The 21,624-nt window shown below is 34.9% G+C and overlaps 1 protein-coding gene across 1 annotated transcript in view; it reads right to left on the bottom strand.

Annotated features, from left to right (window-relative positions):
• The window catches only part of AP3B1 (adaptor related protein complex 3 subunit beta 1), a 248,293-nt gene that overhangs the window by 187,128 nt on the left and 39,541 nt on the right, over positions 1-21,624 (bottom strand). The window contains exons 3-5 of the mRNA XM_040622153.1: positions 19,118-19,192; positions 3,858-3,953; positions 3,090-3,250 (exon numbers count right to left, since the gene is read on the bottom strand). Of these exons, the coding sequence (XP_040478087.1) occupies positions 3,090-3,250; positions 3,858-3,953; positions 19,118-19,192 (332 nt within the window). The remainder of the gene's footprint in view (positions 1-3,089; positions 3,251-3,857; positions 3,954-19,117; positions 19,193-21,624) is intronic.

The following is a 21,624-nucleotide window of genomic DNA, read 5'->3' as shown; positions in this document are numbered from 1 at the left end:
CAAGAATTATGTAAAGATGGAAACAAAACAAATCTGAAATAAAATGGGATGTTTTTTCTCCCAAATGTGTCCTATCTTTCTTTTTAAAGTTGCTCATATTAATTACACCCAGACACTAATTCCATTAAGAAAGCATTCAAATATCAACTTCACTTCCAAAAAATAGTTGGAAAATCTTAAAAAAGTAATTATAAGTAGATAAATAATGAATTCTTTTTTTAACTGAGGGAAAAAAGTAACAGAACAACGATTTTTGACTAGGGATACATAATGGTCAAAAACAACTAGCGAATTCCCAAGTAAGAATCTTCTATCATTTCAGTTCAGTAATAGAGACATGCATTACCAAACCTGCCATCTAAAACCCAAAAAATTTGAGCAAAGGCTTACATATATACAGAAGTAAGAAATGCATCCTATTAGAGGCTCTAAGCACTAAAATATTGATAACAATATAATTTCTTCCTAACATGGAATTCAACTGTTGTCCATTTACTGTGAAGCTGAAGAATAATTATACAAAGACAAATAAGACAGTCTAGTAAAGAAAGCCCTAAACATAATCATTCCATATAACAGAAATATGTATAAGGGATAACAGGAATAAAATGAGCACCAATGGAGGATGAAGGACTATGGAGGGTTTCTTACAGGAAGTGACATCTCCGATGAATCTTAACAATTTGGCTTTAACTGAAAAAAGGAGAAAATTCTCTAGGTCAAGACTAAACAAATGGTTACAATTTAAAAACATTTTATGTAGAGTACTAACAGGCAGTACTGAGCTATTAGACGATAAATTCCAGGCAAGGAGAATAAGGGTTGGGGCTGGAGAGGTAAAATGGGGTCCAGTGATGGACTTCTATCTGTCACAGTGAGCTTGGATCCTATTCTGCAAGTATATAAGCAAGAAGAGATAGTGATAAGTGTGATATAACTTTGTCTGACAGTTAACCTAAGAAAATGAATTTTTACTTTTTACACACTTATATAAGTTTATTGCTAACTATTATAATTATCTGAACAAACGTTTTAATTCTTTCAAATTCTAGGTCCAGTCTCCCTTCTTCAAGCAGTCTTTCCTAACTAATCCCACTTCATTACAAATCTTTACATTTTGAAGCCCTACATGATAATCTCTGAGCCATAGCCTATCAAAGTCATGGTTAGTATGCCTTTCTATATACATATATATCATATGCTAATATCTTATTTAATGATAGATTGCCTTTAATTATTTGTCATTGGTTTGATTTTTTTCCCCTCAAATATGTGGTAATACATCCTCTACCATTTTCACACATCTTACACATATAACCCAACACCAAAACACAAAATGATCTTGACAAAAGCTTGTGGAATCAATGGTAACAGAAAATAATACCAAATTATTATAGATAATAACTCTTTCATTTAGGCAATATGTTTTCCACAAGGATTAAGGCATTGTATGATATTTTAATAAATATCACATAAATACAGTATCATGCTGCATTTCAAAATCAGCATTTTAAAATTCGACAAAATAGATCTATAAAAGAATCAGACAAGGAAGGGAACATCAGGGCCAAAGATGAAATAAAGGAGAACAAAGTGCATTGATAGGTATTTACCCCAAAGATACAAATGTAGTGATCCGAAGGGACACCTGCACCCCAATGTTCCTAGCAGCAATGTCCACAACATCCAAACCTTGGAAAGAGCCCAGATGTCCATCGATAGATGAATGGATAAAGAAGATGTGGTGTATATATATATATATATATATATATATACACACACACACACACACACACACACAATGGAATACTACTCAGCCATCAAAAAATGAAATATTGACATTTCTAACGATGTGGATGGAACCAGAGGGTATCATGCTAAGCGAAGTAAGTCAATCAGAGAAAGAGAATTATCATTTGATTTTACTCATATGTGGAACTTAAGAAAAAAAAACAGAGGATCATAGGGGAAGAGAAGGAAAAATAAAATGAAACCAGAGAGGGAGACAAACCATAAGAGACCCTTAATCACAGGAAATAAACTGAGGGTTGCTGGAAGGGAGGGGGTGGAGAGATGGGGTTACTGGGTGATGGACATTAAGGACACATGATGTAATGATGAGCATTGGGTATTATGTAAGACTGACGAATCACTGACCTCTACATCTGAAAATAATAATACGCTATATGTTAAACAATTGAATTGAGGGGCGCCCGGGTAGCGCAGTCATTAAGCGTCTGCCTTCGGCTCAAAGCGTGATCCCAGAGTTCTGGGATCAAGCCCCACATGAGGCTTCTCGCTGGGAGCCTGCTTCTTCCTCTCCCACTCCCCCTGCTTGTGTTCCCTCTCTCGCTGGCTATCTCTCTCTGTCAAATAAATAAATAAAATCTTAAAAAAAAATAAAATAAAATAAAATAAATAATTGAATTGAAATAAAAAACAGAATAAAAAATATTTAAGAAATTTAAAAAAAGAACACAGTGAATTAAGAGGATAATACACTTAAGACTCTACCCTACAATAAACAGTAAAAAATCTTAATTTTCTAACAATATACATGTGTATGTACATGAGAGATACACTACATAAATGAGAATTCAAATTCCATTCATTTTTAAGTTATAAAATTTAAGTTATAAAAGTTATCTGTAAAATTATCACAGGCCCTAATAGGCTCACAAGTAAAAACCAGCATAGGGTCTCTATAACCAAAATAAAGTTAAAGATGTCTAAAGAATGTTTGTCGGGGGGCGCCTGGGTGGCGCAGTCGTTAAGCGTCTGCCTTCCACTCAGGGCGTGATCCCAGCGTTCTGGGATCGAGCCCCACATCAGGCTCCTCCTCTGGGAGCCTGCTTCTTCCTCTCCCACTCCCCCTGCTTGTGTTCCCTCTCTCGCTGGCTGTCTCTGTCAGATAAGTTAATAAAATCCTTAAAAAAAAAAAAAAAAAGTGTTTGTGGGGAGAAAAACTGTCACTGGGTTTACTTAGTGTAAGTACAGACTAACTGTAAGAGCTAATCAGAGAAGCCTCCATGGGGTGTAATGTTCCACATACCATTAGAAATCGTTGGCATTATTAACAAAGCACCTACCTGTACAATTTCTGTATTGCATGGGCTGCATTCTTCCTAACATATGGTGATAAATCAGCAGAAGCCTCCTTAATAGCAAGCATCATAATAGGTACAATAATTGGTACTCTAATACTTGACAGAACTCTCAAAGCACTTGCACGGATTAGTTGATTTGGGTCCTGAAAAAGTTCAAAAATATTCATCAAAATTTCAAGTTTAACATTTCAATGACATCTTTATGACACAGCTAATTGGTGTTCACAGGGTACAATATCACAATAGGAAAAAAGCTACTTAATTTAAAGAATTAGTATATAGAAATGGGTTAAGGAAAAAGAGTTAGATAAATGTTTACTTCTCTGAATAATGTTTAAACAAGAAAAGTAATGGTTATAATTCTAGTTGATCATTCATTACTAAACATGTTAGGTTTTTAGAGTTTCACAATGACAAAATGCTACAAGCTATAAATTTTATCTTTAAAAAGTCATGTCCCCTCATTACACACTTTGAACAACTAGTTGGTATAATGATGAAGAGTTCTTTGATGCATGATAATGATTAAATAGAACATAAAGGAACCTACAGAAAATGAAACACACTGGGAAAGGTCTAGTTGGTCATATATATTATTTTCTAAGGACACTGACTAGGCAATGTGAGAGGCCTTTCAACTCTTTCAAAACACTACTGTGCTATTTAGATTATTGCTCCAGTTCTTTAAATCACACACCTTCAACTTCACACAAACCTTGTAGCTATTTGCTGGCTCAGTCTATTATTTACCTTTAGAGCTCGCTGGAAAGTGCTTATGGACAAGAGTGCCAGATCCTGCTGTTCTTCAGCATACCGGACCAGGTAAACATATACTAACTTCTTGATCTGTTAAAAAAAAAAAATCATTTAATCCTAGCCAAAATTAAAAATTCAATGTTTTATATACCAAATCCATTCTCAATTTTCCTTAAGTAAATAACTGAATAGCTTATATTATAACGTTAATATATTGTAGGATAATGAATGGCAACAAAAAAACGCTTGTAAAATAAGCATTTTAATAATCTATAACAGTAACATCCTATCAAGGTGTTTTGTAACAACACTCTAACAGGTCTTAAGGGTTCTTGCTTCAAGCTTATGCAATCCTTGTTTGCTGAGACTTTAAGTCTGTAGATGAATTAACCTACTTTCCTTGAGAACTGCAGACCACCAGCCTTAAGGAGTAAAGGACCAGTCTTCCCCAGAGAAGTCCTGAACACACTGGAACACAGCTGCTGCTGCTGCAAGCAAGTCTGTTCAGGGTCATGTCAACATATGACTATTTGCCTGGGCACCACCTCCTCCTGCAGATAGCCCACCCCGAGCCCCCAGTGTCTCACATCTTCCCCTTTAAAACTTTCTGGCTTTGCCTGGACAGGGAAGATGGTCTTTGGGAGGTTAGTACACCATCCTTCCAGGCTGCCAGCTTCCTGAATAAAGCAACCTTTCATTTCTCACCATCACCTGTCTCTCTACTGATTTTCAAACAGCGAGCAGGTGAACCTGAGTTCAGAACCAGTCTGTCTTATACACTTTCTCTTGAAGGGAATAAAAAATCCCTGAGCAAAGCTCAAACAAGAATATTAAAATATTAACTGAATTGTAAAAACATTTTCAAAATAAGGGATACAAATACTAGAAAGAGCTGGGTTCTGTCCACTAACTACATAGTATTTGAACTTATGTTTCCTCATCAATCAAAAGGTGCTAGTGTCCCAACTCTGACCATATGGCAATATTCACATTCCAATATACACTACATGATATTTTCAGCTCAGTAAGAATAAGTTATGACAATAATACCAATTTAATGTAATAAAAATTCCAAAAGACTGGAAGTGTCTTTCAAAAACTGTTTTAAATGACAATTTAATCACTGTCTATAACAGAATTATGAAAATTAAATAAAAATTAGAATTTGAGTTGAAATTCATCAACTGCTTCTTTTGGACACTGCTCACAGCCTATATCCTCCTTCTCAAGTATCTTCAGACACCAGTGCCTGATTAATTTCTTAGGTATCAGCAGAGTACAGATCTAAAACCTTATGGAATGTACAAAGAGCACAAGAAATGAGGGGAAGTACCTGCAAATAGGTGGAATTGATGCTGGAAAGGAAAAAGAGTGCTACACCAGGCCATATTTTAGGTCCTACTAACCAATCTGAACTTTTTAAAAGATTAACTGCCATGACTATCCTTCTCTCATCCCCCAATTTCCTTTGACGCAGTGTAGTTTTGTTTTGTTTTCCTTAAGTAAGCTCTAGGCCCAATGTGGAGCTTGAACCTACAACCCCAAGATCAAGAGTCACATGCTCCGCCAAGTAAGCCAGCGAGGCGCCCCAACACAGCATAGTTTGGAGTTCCCTCACTATCCTGTTTGCTTCCTTCTGAACTCTCTCCAATTTGTCTGAATTACTTTCAGTGTAGTACTCCAAACCACAAATGAGATTTAAGTAGAACAAACAAGTTGAGGCCATCTTCTGTGTGAGGGGCTTCCACTGACACAGCTAATTCTTAAACATAACAATACATCTTTTCTACATGTACACTGACTAAATCAAGCCATATTTAAGTAAATGCTCTGGTCAGGTTTTCTTCTTTTAAAAAAAGGGCAAGATCTTACATTTATCTATAGAAACTGTCAACAACTTAAATTCAATCCATCGCGGCACCCTCTTAAGATAATTTTAGACCTTAACTTGTATTTCAACCTATTTTGGTATTCTTTACAATTTTATAAGTACAAGTGAAAACTTAATGAGCATACCTTCTACATCTTATCATTATTTTTAAAAAATGCTAAACACATCATGTTGTTGATACCAATCCATTCTTCTACAGTGTACAGACAGGATTATAGGTGAAAGTAACAAAAAAATTTATTTACAAATACTCTTCAGTGGTGAATGGATCAACTAAGTCTTAAAAACAAAATTAAAACTCTTAAAAAATTAAAACTCAGTATCCAATGCTGTCCATAATCTGCCCCAAAATTCCTTTCCAGTCAAAGAGGAACAGTCCCCAGATAGAACTTGCACTTTTTGTCTCCATCTCCACTCAGGTTATCATCCTACCTTCCTCCAAGTTCTGCTAATCATATCTTCCACAAAAGCAAAAGTGAAACAATAAAATGTCTATTAAAGATGAACAGTAAAATAAATCACAGGATACCCACATAACAGTACACTATGTAGCCACTAAATAGATTTAAGTAAATCTATACTTGACATTAAAAATACGTCCTTGTAAAATGTTTGAAGGTGCAAAATAGTATGCATTATATGATCTCATTTCTATATTAATAAAAAACACATATTTTATTTTATTAATCTAAGGTACACCAACAACAGTAAGATGTACCATTATTTTATGAACAAAAACCCTGCCAACTGTAAGTCACCATCAATTCTTAAGTCTCACTTGCAGAAACTTTAAAATGCAAAACCAACATCTTAGAATGGACATAATATGGTAATAATAGCAAATACTTTATATATAGCACTAACTATATGCCAGGTGCTATCTCAGTGTTTTACTTAAACTAATTCATTTTAAATTCACAATTCAATAAATAGGTACTATTACTTCTATTTTACACATGAAGAAACTGAAGCACAGCGAGGTTTAGTAACTTGACCAAGATAGCACATCTATTAAATGAAGAACTAGAACTCAAACTTAAGCCTAAGTTAAGAAATCTATATAGTAGGGGCGCCTGGGTGGCGCAGTCGTTAAGCATCTGCCTTTGGCTCAGGGCGTGATCCCAGTGTTCTGGGATCGAGCCCCACATCAGGCTCCTCCCTCCGCTAGGAGCCTGCTTCTTCCTCTCCCACTCCCCCTGCCTGTGTTCTCTCCCTCGCTGGCTGTCTCTGTCAAATAAATAAATAAAATCTTAAAAAAAAAAATCTATATAGTAAAATGTTAATGGTGTTTATAACTGAGGTAACATTAACCAGTGACCTTCACTCTTTATGTCTTTATTATTTAATTTTTTTTACAATGAATATTAATTTTTTGTTCAGATAAAACAATAAAGATATTTTAACTTTGGGATGATTCTCATCTTTCCAAATGTCTTCTACTATAAAATAATAGTACTTTTTCTGATTATAAAAGTATCTGAAACTTTTTCATTATTAAAAAAATTGTCAAACTGAATATATTTTTAAGTTCTTACATTTCCACAAAGACAGCTTTTTCTGTAGCATCGATAAGATACAGCCACTAGAACTGTTTTAAACCTCTCTAATAGGTCAAAAAACTCAAGCTAAATGAACATACTTTTGCCAGTCAACCAATCTGTGACAGTCCTTCACTTTGGAACATCAGCCTATCAGGAACAAACTCACTCAAAAACAAAACAAAACAAAAACAAAAAAACACCTCCAAGGGCCAATCAATCAACAGCAGTCTCACCCAAGTGATCCCATACATACAGATGGTTATCAGCTCACCTAGGCCACTGAAAGTCCACAAACCCTTCAATGTTCACATAGAAGTAAGCAATCTTACACAAGAATACAAGTAGGTTCCAAAATTATGTGATACTACTATGTAAGCAACCATATGATCCAAAATATAACGAATGTTTTAGATTGTATTTAAATGGAAATATAAAGTTTTTAATTACAGTTTAAGAAGCATTTATCTAATTGTCTGAGCTATACATAGCTTTCTCCACTACCAGATTTTTAAGTTCCTAAGATTACAACAGTGCCAAAAAGCAATTAACACTTGCCAGTTGACTGATTTATAGCATTTTCAATAAATCAAATCAACACACCGATGCATTTTTATGTAAGATATTTCTCAAATCCACCTTAGAATGATAAAGAGGTTACTTAAATACAGGAACCATTCCTTATTCATCCGTATATTCTCAGTACCTATATCACAAGCCTGGCATATAGTAAGAGTTCAATAATTGGCTGAATGAAACATCACAGCCCAGTGGTATACTGAAAAAATTTATTAAGACATTTCCCATTAGATTGCTACATCAGGAATCTAACTTACCACCACAATGGTTATACTTCACCAAAGAGATGCCTAGAAAAACACCAACATATTATGAAAACATGATAGGTATTACAAAGATTGCCTCGAAAGTCTTTAACTTATGGGTTTAAAAAAATTAATCATTTAAAGTATTCTTTCTCTTTACTAATTATATATATTCAGATCCAGTCTATAGTTCTCTGGAAAGTTCTGAAAGAAAATGGGTTAGAGTCTACCCATCCCCTCATCCTCCTGTGATTTATTTCTCAGCAACACCTTTATTTATCAAGTAAGGTACAGGCAACTTTTAAAGCTGAATTATGAACTCCAGAATATATCCAGGGGTTTATATTGGCAACACTGAAACATTCAGAACCACAGCTGAGCTAGCAGGCATTGCTGTAATTACTCACTATTGGAGAAGGATTTTTGTGACTGTTATAGCAAAAAGCATAACAATATTAAATCACAGAAGGTTGCAAAACACCAAATTTGTTCTAGTTCTGTTATAAGAATCAATCAATATTGACCACAAGAGGCCTATGCACTGACTGGCTGCAGGTGTGCAAAGAAAGCCTAGTTTCCCTGAAACCATTCTGTGACCAGAAATGGGAGTACTTAAAGCTCCGTGACTACACCATTCTCTCATCAGTTACCTTCATTCAATGTTACAACACTCCTTGCTGTAAAGCTAATCATAGCAGAGCCCCAGTAGGCTGGAAGAACACAGGCAGATCTGTTTAATTAGTTTATCAATACTAGTACATCAAACTTCATGAGTTATTGACTAAACCTTTGATTATTTTTGTACTATAACCACTGATTGCTTACTAGGTAACTTTTGGTATCATTTGACATCAAATGGAAGATGACGTACAACTTAACTGTGTCTAAGGCAACATGTACTAATAAAAATGAAATTTTGCAGTTGACAGCAATGAAACATCAATCCTCTAAACATAAATTTTAAGAAGCTTATGTCAGTTTTCCCACAACATTAGAGAATTAAAGCATATTTCAAAAAACAAGGTATTTCAAGAACAAAAGAAATCCAACAAATAGACCGATAATTATGTTTATACTGACATTTTTGTTGCAGAACATTAGGCAGTATAAGAGAATCTGAGTGTAAAGGGAAAAGATGAACAAACAGGTAAGTTCTACTATTATAACTACTGAACAGTACAAACAGCTTTGGATGAACAATAAAGAATACAGAATTTTCTGTTTACAGGAAGACTAGAAGTCCAGGGGGAACTAGTTAAGTTACTACCAATTTCTAAGGAATTGCTCATTTCTACCAATCTCTAAAACATAAAAAAATGTATACCAATGACAGATACCTCCCAAAGGATAGCTAATACCAGATGTTGATTTGGGGCCAAAGTAACTAAGGCAGGAGGAGGAGGAAGGAAGCACCAAACAGGCACGATGGCTCTAAAAGGGGAATGGGTCTAAGATGGGTTCTAAAGACAAGCCACCTGGCTTTCAATTCTGAACTCTGAAACATAATAGCTGTGTGACCTTGGTCAGATAATTTAACCTCTCTGTTATCTTGCCCTAATATATAAAATTTGGGAAATGACAGAATCAACCTCACAGGGTTATTTATGAGGATAAAATGAGGATATATGTGAGGTACTAACAACCTAGCACACACAGCATCTTTTAAATGTTAGCAATCATTGTTCCTAGGAATAGAGACTCACACCTAAGTCCAATATTAAATCAATCAAGTGTTCTGATATTAATTTACCCAAGTTAGTCAAACTGAGTTTATGATGGCTAATCATTTTGGTAGCAAAATTCACCTATCCAAAATATATAATGTATGCATTATCTAATAAAAAAAAATTAAGTAGACTTTAAACAGTATCTAAAAATGGGTTTAAAGTACTTATCTTTAAAATCTTATAAATTATTCTAATAAAGTTAAAATGGTGAGGAAAATATTTCTTTTTATATATGGAAATGTGTACTCTAGAAATTGTATAAAATATACTCCTACTTTTACTTTCCAGATTTTGAATACATAAATCCAAGATTATTTAAACTAACTTACCTTATATGAGGAAAAACTATTTAAACTACATTAGAGACATAGTAACACCCAATCCACTGTTATAGTGTTAAAATAATAGCTAAGAGTCTACTTCATATCAATCTTGTATTTGTATTATATAACAACTAAAGCGTGACCTCACTGATCTTATTGTTCTACTTACACAAAAAATTCTACCATCATTCTCAAGTTAAGATTATTTTAGTCACTCTTTCTGTACCTACCCAATCCTTTCATTAAAAAGAAAATGTGCTCTGTTTCTAAAACTAAAAATACTTAATCATTGACGATAAAATTGCTAAAGATATATGGCTCAGTCAGTATATTCTGGCCATAAAGCACTATAAGACACTGCTATAGAAGTCTGATGTAGAGGTTGGAAAAGATGATGTGAATTTTCAAGTTTGTCACCAGTTATAAATTGACAATTCCACATACAAAGTAGGGAAAACTGAGACTAATGTTTCATTTGATCAATAACATTCCATATATATTTTAAGGCTTTAGGAACAATTACAGATTTTTATATGAAGCTATAATTCAATAATAGCTGAGAGACCTGATTTACCCTCCTACCTTAACCAAAGAAGATCGAGGGAAAAATAGTTTTCATATGTTGGACAACAAGCAGCACAGTATGTGAATCCTCAGAGGGAAAAGTCAAATGAGTGTGACTCTAGAGGGTAGTATATCCACCAGCACACCAAGGGCAACTCAAACAGAATCCAGAAGACTCACCGTGCTGAGAGAGAAATTAAAGTTCAGAGGCCAACGCTGCTAGAATTTGCAGAGCAGAAAAACAAACAGAAGGAAACTTCACAGAGATAGTGAGAGGGAGAGAGAGAGCACACACACTGTAGGTAACAATCACCAAGTCTTAGACTAAGCACTGACATGCACAAGAGTGAGCTAAACTATTTGAGGCCAGACCAAAAAAACAAAACAAAACAAAAAAACAAAAGAACACAGAACACCAAAAACAAGCACTGGAAAAACGTAGGCAAAACAGATCTCAAAGATCACAAAAAGCTAGGAATAATTCATGTTTCTACCAGCCAGAGAGAAAATGTCTGATGAACACATGGGTTTTTGAGTAGAATCCTAAAAACAGCATCACCTTAGGAGTGGGATTAAATTAATCTAGACTAAAAATATTTCTGTACTCCCTGATTAATCTTAACCACATGCTTTGCAAAATCAAATGATTCCATATAACTGTACACTACAAAAAAACCCAACACAATTTAAAGGAATACAACAAGATCTAGCAGACGACAACATAAATTTCATATTGTTTAGTATCTAATTAAAATTTACTAAAGATATTAAAAATCTAGGAAAATATAAATCATAACCATGAGAAAAATCAATCTATAGAAAAAGACTCAAAATGACAGAAATGATAGAAATAGCAGAAGGGCACCGGGCTGGCTCAGTTGGTAGAACATGTGACTCTTGATTTCAGAGTCATGAGTTTGAGCCCCACACTGGGTATACAGTTTACTTTAAAATACAATTTTTCAAAAAAAAGAAGAAGAGAACTTTATAGTAACTATTATAAATATGCTCCATATGCCCAAGAAGGTAGACAAAAATATGACTATCTTGAGGAGAGAATTGCAAGACGTGAAAGTGACCCAATGAAACATCCAGAGATGAAAAATACAAGAGTTGATAGTTGAAGAGATTAACAAGTTAGACACAACAAAGGAAAAGTCAGTTAACTTGAGTATACAGCAAGAGAAACTATCAAAACGAAGCAGAAAAAGACTGGGAAAAAACCGAACACGGTATCAGTGACCTGTAGGACAACATCAATTAGTCTGTATGTGTACCAGAAGTGCCAGAAGGAGTAAAGAGAAAATATATTTTTGAAAAATTAATGGCTGAAATGTTTCCAAATTTCAAGAAAATCAAAAGTCCACAAATAGAAGATGCTCAACAAACTTGAAGGAGGATAAACATGAAAAAAAAGACGTCAAGGCATATCATAATAAAGTTCAGATCCAGTGCTAGAAAGAAAATCTTAAAACCAACAAGAGAAAAGAAAGACACATCACACACAATGAAATAGAGATTAACAATGACAGGAAACTTATAGGACAGAAAACAATGAAATATTTTTTAAATACCAAACAAAAAAGACCGTAACCTAGAACTGTAGATTTTACTAGGCAAAAATATTTTCAAATTGTAGGCAAAATAAAGACTTTTTAAAACAAAAGCTGAAATACCAGCAAAACAAGAAATGTCCTCTAGTCATAAGGAAAATAATACCAAATACGCTATTTGGGCCTATACAAAGGAATGAAGAGGGCCACAAATGTTAAAAATGAGAGAACATGTAAAAGACTTCGGGGAGCAGGCAACTCATTTTTAAATCTCTTTAATAGATAACTGAACTTCGGGTAATTTTGGAATAAAATTGTACCAGAACAATTTCCCACAGAAAACTAAAAAGCTAGGCGTATTACAAAAGCACTGTGGGCCCTGGTGGTGAAACAGCAGCAGACATACTCTGGTTAAGAGTATATGCTCAAAGGTGACAAGAAAGAGCCATGTAAAGTAAATACCCCATTCCCATGGCTTTCTGACAAGGCCAAGTGAATACTGGATGAAGCACAAATAGAGGCACTGATGGACAAACCAGTCTCTCTGGTGAAAGGAACCAAAAAAAAATGAACTTAGGAAAATTATGGCCACTGAAGAAAGTAGGGGAATCCCAGCAGGGAGAAAGCTGGAGACAGGCTCCTCAAACAATCTCCACCCACATCTCTGACGAACTCCTGAACCATGCAAGCAGAGAACAGACTCAAAGCAGCTCAGCAAAAGACAAAAAATACAAAATGAGAGTGAAGCTGCTACTTAAGAAATAGAACTTCCAATCTGAACCCAGTCAAGATAACCACCCTCAAAAATACCACATGTGGAGGAAAAATAAAAGAATACAGAATCTCCAGGATTTAATGTAATGTCAAGAACAGAACTCAAAATAAGAATAACCAAGGAAACAGAATACTGGAATACTGTGTACATATACACAGACACAAGAAACACAAGAAAATCAACCAAATGCAAGCTTGAGATAAACAAGATATTGGAACCAGCAGACAACAACTTTAGAGATGCTATTACACTTATTCTTAATTAGGTAAAAGAAAATGTTGTGCTCTCAAATAATGAAGAATAAAGCAAATCTTGGCAAAGGAATAGAAAAAATAAGAAAGAAACAAATTCTAAAATGAAAAACGGTTCACTAAATGTACAATCAAATGGAGATGGCAGAAGAATGAGGAGGTGAAACAGAAAACAGATGAATAAAAATCCAATGTGAAGAAAACAAAAAAGATATAAGAAAAGCAACAAAGCTTCATACACTGTTAGATAATATCAAAAATATAACATACATGTAATTTCACTACCAGAAGAGGAGAATGGAGCAAAATATTATATGAAGAAATAATGGCCATGCTGATGTTTACAGTAGCATTAATTACAAAAGCCAAGATATAGAAGTAGCCCAAGTGTCCATCGACTGACAAATGGATAAAGAAGAGGTGGGTGGGTGGATGTGTGTGTGTCCGTGCATGTGTTTGTGTGTCTATGGATATATGGAATATTACTCAGCCATAAAGAAGAATGAAATCATGCCATTTGCAATGACGTGGATGGAGCTAGAGAACATGATGCTAAGTGAAATAAATCAGTTGGAGAAAGACAAATACCCTATGATTTCATTCCTATGTAGAATTTAAGAAACAAAACAAAGGGAAAGAGAGAAACACAAAACAAGAAATAGACTCTTAACCATAGAGAACAAAACAATGGTTACCACGGGGCAGGTGGGTAGGGGATGGGTTAAATAGGTGATGGGGATTAAGGAGTGCACTTGTCATGATGAGCACAGGGTGATGTTTGGAAGTGTCGAATTATTATGCTGTACACCCAAAACTTAAAAAAAAGAAAACAAAAGAAGAGAAAACAAATAACAGCCAAAATTTCCCTAAGTTTGATCAAAGGCAGAAATTCATGGATCTAAGATACTCAAGAGACACCAAGTCAAATGAACGCAAAGAAGCTCAAAGCAAGACAACCGAAAGTCAAAGAGTAAAACATGAAAGCATCAAGAGAAAAATGACAAGTTACATAAGTGGTATCAATTATTCAATTAATAGGGACATTACATAAGGAATTACAGAGGATCTTTAAAGCAAAGAAAAACAACAACAACAACAACAACTATATAACCCAGAATTCTATGACCAAAGAAACGATCCCTTAGGAACAGAGATAAAATGGAAACACTTTCAAATAAGAGATTTCATCACCAGCAAATCTGTACCACAGCAAAAGCTAATGGTACTTTTAAAGGCAGGAAGATAATGATAGTTAGAAATTTGGATATTAACAATACAAAGAACAATGGGCATGGTAAATACTGGATAAATGATAATCACCTTTTTCTGTTTTTTTCCTCTTAATTTCTTTAAAAATCATGAGTACTTAAAGCAAAAATTGCATTATCTTACAATGTTTTTAAACTGACACACATAATAACTAAAACATAAAAGATGGGAGGAATATAGATGTATATAGCTGCAAGATTTCTATATAAGTGAACAGATGCAATATTAAATAAAACTACAAAAGTTAAGAATGAATACAGTCAACAGTAAAAATAAGGCAAAGATAAACAGGTTAAAAATAAAAACAATTGGGGCGCCTTGTTATTAAGTCATTAAGCATTTGCCCTTCGGCTCAGGTCATGATCCCAGGGTCCTGGGATCAAAACCCCACATCGGACTCCCTGCTCAGCAGGAAGCCTGCTTCTCCCTCTCCCACTCCTCCTGCTTGTGTTCCCTCTCTCGCCATCCCTCTCTCTGTCAAATAAATAAATAAAATCTTTAAAAATAAATAAATAATAAAAACAAGAAAATTTAAAATGGGATTTCTTCTGAAACAGAGGAGGAAAGGAAAAAAGAAACAAAAGGAACAAGTAGAAAAGAAACAGTATAACAGTACACTCAAATCCAAACACATCAATTATGACATTAAGTGTTAAAAAAATAAACAATCCGATTCAAAGGCACAGTTTGACGGAATGGATGGGGAAAAGATGGAGCTACATGCTGTGAATAAGAGACGCATATTAGATACAAAGACACACATAGGCTGAGAGCAAATAGATGAAAAAAAGATACACCATACAAAGAGATGAGAAGGCTAGAGGGGCAATATTAGTAACAAATCAAATAGACTTTAAGACAAAAAGTATTACCAGAAATAAAGAAGGACTTAATTTTAGGATAAAAAGGTCATTTCATCAGGAAGACACAAAAAGAGTGATGCCTGATGGGAGTGCTTTAAAATATATGCTAGAAAATGACTAAATTAAAGGGAGAAATGAACAATTTCAGAATCATGATTGGGAGATTCAAAATCCCTCTCCTAGCAATCAGTGGAACAACTAGACAAGAGGTCAGTAAAAACAATTTTAAAAATATAAAAAAATAACACTATCAACCACATTTATTTAAATAACACTTACAGAATATACATTCAACAACAGTAGAATACACATTCTCTTTAATTGCACATGGTATGCACACCAAAATAAACTTTGGTGATCTATAAACAAGTTCTCAAAGTTTAAGAATGAAATAATACTAGGTACGTTTTAAGACTAAAATGGAATTATGTTAATAGCAATCAATGTTAAGATCATTAAGATAACCCTCCCACCCCCAATATCAGGAAATCAAACAACATACTTTTAAATAATCCATGAGTCAAAACAGAAATCATAAAGTAAATAAAAATATTAATTAAACAATAATGAAAATACATAAAATGAAATTTGGAAAACGCAAGTGAAGTAATATTAGGAGAAAATACATAGTGTTAAAGGTTTTACAGTAACAAAAAGATTTGATCTGAGTTTCCAACTCAAGATATTAAAAAAAGAACCAACCCCACATTATGTATAAGCCTGAAATATGAAAGATAAATACAAAAGTTATAATAATAATAATAAATCCATGACACAGAAAACAGAAAAAAGTAAACTGATAAAACCAAAAGCTATTTTTCAAAAAGGTCAATACAACTGATAAGGCTCTAAATTGGTCAAGAGAAAAAGAGAAAATATAAGAACTACGAATATCAGGTATGAAAGAGAAAATATCACTGCAGAAGGCACAGACACTAAAAAAATACTAAAGGAATATTATTAACAACTTTATGTTAATAAACTGACAACCCAGATGAAGTGGATAAACTTCCTGAATGACAAATTACCAACCCAGATCCCAGAAGAAACAGAAAATCTAAATAGTCCTGTGTTGGGGGTTCACCAAAACCATCTTCAGGCTGGATGATTGGCCAGAAGGATTTACAGGACTCAAAACATTGTTTTACTTAGGGTTATGGTCCATTACAGCAAAAGGATATACAGTAAAATTAGTAAAAGGAAAAGGTACATGGGTGAAGAAGTCCAGAGGAAACCAGGCACAAGCTTCCAAGAGTCCTCCCACCAGTGGAATCACCATAAGATCTGCTTAATTCCTTCAGCAACAGTATGAAATGACATGTACAAAGTACTGCCAACCAAGGAAACTTAACTGAGAAAGACTGTCCAATGCATGCAAAAGCAGCAATGAGATTCCACTTTATACCCTCTAGGATAGCTATAATCTAAAAGAAAATAATTTTTTTCAAAAAACAAAAATAAATATCAGTGAAGATGTGGAGAAATTAAAACACATACGGTGTTGATACAAATATGAAACGATGCAGCTGCTGTGGAAAAGAGTTTGGCAGGTCCTCAAAAAAACATACAGTAACCATAAAACTCAGCAATATCACTACAAGGTATACATACAAGAGAAATGAATACACAGGTTCACACACAAACTTGTACAAAGTGTTTATAGTAGTGTTATTCATGATAGCTAAAAAGTGGAAACAACCCAAGTGTCACTTATGAATGAATATACAAAACTCAGTACACATCCACAGAATGGAATATTATTGGCAATAAAGAGGAATGACGTACTGATGCACACTACAACACGAATGGACTTTGAAAACACCACTTTAAGTGAAAGAAGCCAGACACAAATGTCACATACTATATGACTTCATTTATAAGAAATGCCCAGAATAGGCAAATCCATAAAAACAGAAAGTAGATTTAATGGTTGCATAGGGCTGGGGGCATAAGGAGTGACTACTAATGAAAGCGGGATTACTTTTTGAGGTGATAAAAATACAGAGGAAGTAGACAGTGGTGATGGTTGCACAATTCTGTAAATACACTATAAATCACTGAATGGCACACTTTAAAAGTTATGGCATGTTAACTGTATTTCAATAATCTTTTAAAAAGATGACTGACTAGAGCAAAAATAACCATGTATTTTTAGGAAGTTTTAGCATATTTAAAATTAAAATTCATGATAATATAGGAAAAGATGGAAGGGGAAAATGAAAATTCACTGTCATAAGGTTTTCAAAGTATATGTGAAGACAGTGCTAACTTAAAGATGTATACTGTAGTGGTAGACTGTAATAAGATGTACATTGTACACCCTAGGGCAAGCACCTCCTAAATAAATAAATAAAACAGAGATATAGCTTTAATAGTAATATTAATAGCTGATTATGTGAAAAACTCCCTTATATTCTTAATTTCTACTTCTTATACTCCATCTAACTCCACCTAAAACATCTGCCTCGATGTCACTAAGTCCTTGAAAATATTCTGCAGTGGAAATTGCTCCTTCTGTCAAACTTTCCAGACTCAAAAACAGAGTCAAGCACATTCCCCACAGTTGATGGTCACAGTTGTTAGCAATGGGCAAAGAGGAAGCATGTGAGCTGGCATTTTCATTCTCATGCATGTATCACTACTTCTTACTGAGTAAACATATCCTCCAGACAATCACTACCACATCAATTGACAGTGAGATGCGTGACAGACATGATCATTCAATCCTCTTCCTTACTACCTTGTATTCTTTCAAAAACAAGCCATTTGCTCAGATCAATCTCTTATCCCTTTCACTGAACTCTTCATCCTACTCATCTTGCTCAATGGTTTCTACACTGGCTCTTATTTTTCTTTTATACTTTATCAAAAGTCATTAGTCCATCTGACCCAACATTACCTTGGCCTCAAAGATCTTTGAATTCCTGTTTCAAACACCACTTACAAACCCACACAAAGACAAGTAATTGAAGGCTCACAATACATCCTGACTCTGCCCACCTTCTGCTGTACAGAGGCAGAGTATACCAGAGCTAAAATGTTGCAAGAAAAACACTACATTTGGAGAAATAATACTTGGGTTCAAACACTGCCCTTATACTGCATGAACTTAGGTCTGTTGCAGTGGACATGTGCTATCTTAAAATTAAGTCCCTAGAGCAGAATTTCAAGTAAACTGGCTTCTAAGAATAAGCAACAGTTACCATCATTCACCCAGGTGAATTAATCTCAATTTACTTTTCACATTCTCCATCCAAAAATCCAAATACTGTTTATTTAAGATTATGGACATTTTAACTATAACAAAAAAAATTAGTGATACTTAAGGATCTTATGCTGCATTTCAAAGTAACTGAAAAATATGACTCTTTTACAAAAGGAATCATGAAAATTATGAATCAAAATAGCACCTCAAGGGGCACCTGGGTGGCTCAGCCAGTTGAGCAGTTGAGCATTAGACTCTTGATTTCACTGAGGTCACGATCTCGGGATTGTGGGGTCAGGCTACACACTCTGCACAGAGTCTGCCTAAGATTCTTTCCCGTGCTCCCTCTCTCCCTCCCGCTCTGCTCTTACCAACCCCACCCCCACCGGCTCCGCATATGTGTGCACAGGCTCACACTCTCTCTAAAATAAATAAATCAATAAAATCTTAAAAAAAAAAAAAAAACAGTACCTCAATATTTTTACTGGCCACATTCTTCACAACAGCAGGAAACAGTTCAGATGCATTTTTCCCTTTTGCAATCATCTGAAGAATAAAAGTAGAGTATTAGAGCTGAAACCTTTTTTAAATTAGTCATTTGAAAATAAAACATAAATTCTAATACATTAAATATTTAGAAAACGATGGGGCGCCTTCAGCTCAGGAAGTGATCCCGGCCTTCTGGGATTGAGCCCCACATCAGGCTCCTCTGCTGGGAGCCTGCTTCTTCCTCTCCCACTTCCCCTGCTGTGTTCCCTCTCTCTCTGGCTGTCTCTCTCTCTATCAAATAAATAAAATCTTAAAAAAATATAAATAAATAAATAAATATTTAGAAAACGGAATCAGCAAATAAGCTATGGAATTAACAAGCTTAATTCTTTTTGAGTTATCTTATTACTTATCTAGACTATCTGCACCAAAGAACCAATGACTTGTGTATCAACATAAATACACAAATACATAGATACATTAAAGAAGAAATATCTAGTAATTTAAGACATAAAACATTTACAGTAGTTTTCTCTGGCTAATGAGGTACGTGTAAATGCTTTTTAAATATGTATACTGTTCTTTATTTCCCAGGTTCTTATATTAAAATTACACTTACATTTGCAATGGAGGCGGGGAGGGGGGGGAGGAGTGGAATGAATGTTATTTTGAACAAGCTATTTCTCCCCCTGGCTTTCTTTTCATGGGTTCTACTTCTCCAACCACTACTTTCCAAAGTTCCCTTCGCCAAGTCCTCTTTTCTGTCCACTAAAGTTCTGTGCACCATCTTTCCAGGCTACACTATTCTGTAATCTCTGAAACTCCTAACATTTCATTCACCTTCAGGACTTAACTCTCACCACTATGGGGGGATCAATTCTCCAAACTCTAGCCCTAAATCTGAGACCTAGTAACACTTCTATAATTGGACATTAGAGGTCTCTCTCATCTCAAACTTGCTGTCTAAAACCAAACTTATTTTTCATGATAAAATGGCATTCATGCTAGAACTTCCTATTTCCACTAATTTTCCCAGATACCAGAAACCACAGAATTATCTGGGTTTCTTTTCAAATCTACAAAATAACTAGGTCCCGTTGTGATTTCTTTGTACAATCACATTAATCCTTTCTCACTGTTACTATCCTAAAATAGGTCACTATCACCTCACAAAGACTTTTTCCAACAGTCTCCTGCTCCTGTCCATAATGTACATCACTGACAGTTTCACAAGCTTAAAACACTACTGTCTTTATGTAAGCCCCTCTCAAAGATTTCAAAAGCCCCTAAGTGCCTAAGAATCCAAACTATTGGGCGACTGACAGGGTTGCTCAGTAGGTTAAGCATCTGCCTTCAGCCTGGGTCATGATCTCAGGATCCCGGGATCCAGTCCCGCATTGGACTCCCTGCTCAGCAGGGAGTCTGCTTCTCACTCTTCCTCTACCTGTTCCCCTGCTCATGCTCTCTCTCTCTCTCAAATAAATATCTTTAAAAAAAAAAAAAAAAAGAATCCAAACTATTTCACTTAATAGCACATGCCTTCAGAGTTTGCAACACTGCTTTTAAGCGCATCAATCATTATTGTTCTACACAAATGCTATTATGAAAGTAAACTGACCAGTACCAGAACATTCTCTGGCTCATCTATGACTGTACTCATACCACACCCCCAACTAAATTTACCTTTCACATTCCTCCCAAATTCTAATCGCTCTCCCTTCCTAGAGTCATCTTCTAATACCTGGCCTTCCATGTCACCCAATTCTAATTTCTTCTACAATTTTTTAATTCATACTTTTCATTTGGAATTTTCTATGCACTATATTTTATTGCTATTTATTATAGTTGTATGTCTATCTACATCCCCATTTCCTTTACTCTCATTCCCAGAATATATCTTTATGTCTATTAATAGTCAAGACTTTGGCAGCCACCAAATAAAGTTTAAACTATAGGATAATTTTCTGGAAAGGGATTCTTTATGAATTACACTATATCTAGGAAACTACCTGAAAATATGGGAACTATTAGTTTTATAAATTTATAACAAGTGTTTTACAATATGCTACTTGATATTTTGAGGATTATAATCCCAGTTAGCAATTTCTCAATAATCCTTTCTACAGGATAGCTTAAAAATACTCTAATACAAGCTAGTTTTTTTATATTCTATTTCCTTACCTGTCATATTATGATTTGAGTATTCTGGGTTTTTTTTAAAGATTTTATTTGTTTGAGAGAGACAGAGATCAAAAGAGAGAGAGGGAGAGAGAGCACATGCATACACAAAAGGGGGGAGGGGCAGAAAGGGAGGGAGAAGCAGACTCCCCCCAGAGCAGGGAGCCGGAAGCAGGGATCCTGGGACTCCAGGATGACAACATGAGCCGAAGGCAGATGCTTAACTGAATGAGCCACCCAAGCACTCTGACTTGAGTATTTTGTAAACCTGCTGAGTAGTACAGAAAGCTAACAAAATACTGCAGCTAAAA

The sequence above is a fragment of the Ursus maritimus genome, unplaced genomic scaffold (assembly GCF_017311325.1).
Source record: "Ursus maritimus isolate PB19 unplaced genomic scaffold, ASM1731132v1 scaffold_5, whole genome shotgun sequence".
NCBI lineage: Eukaryota > Metazoa > Chordata > Mammalia > Carnivora > Ursidae > Ursus > Ursus maritimus.
This window is presented reverse-complemented; position numbering and strand designations above follow the sequence as displayed.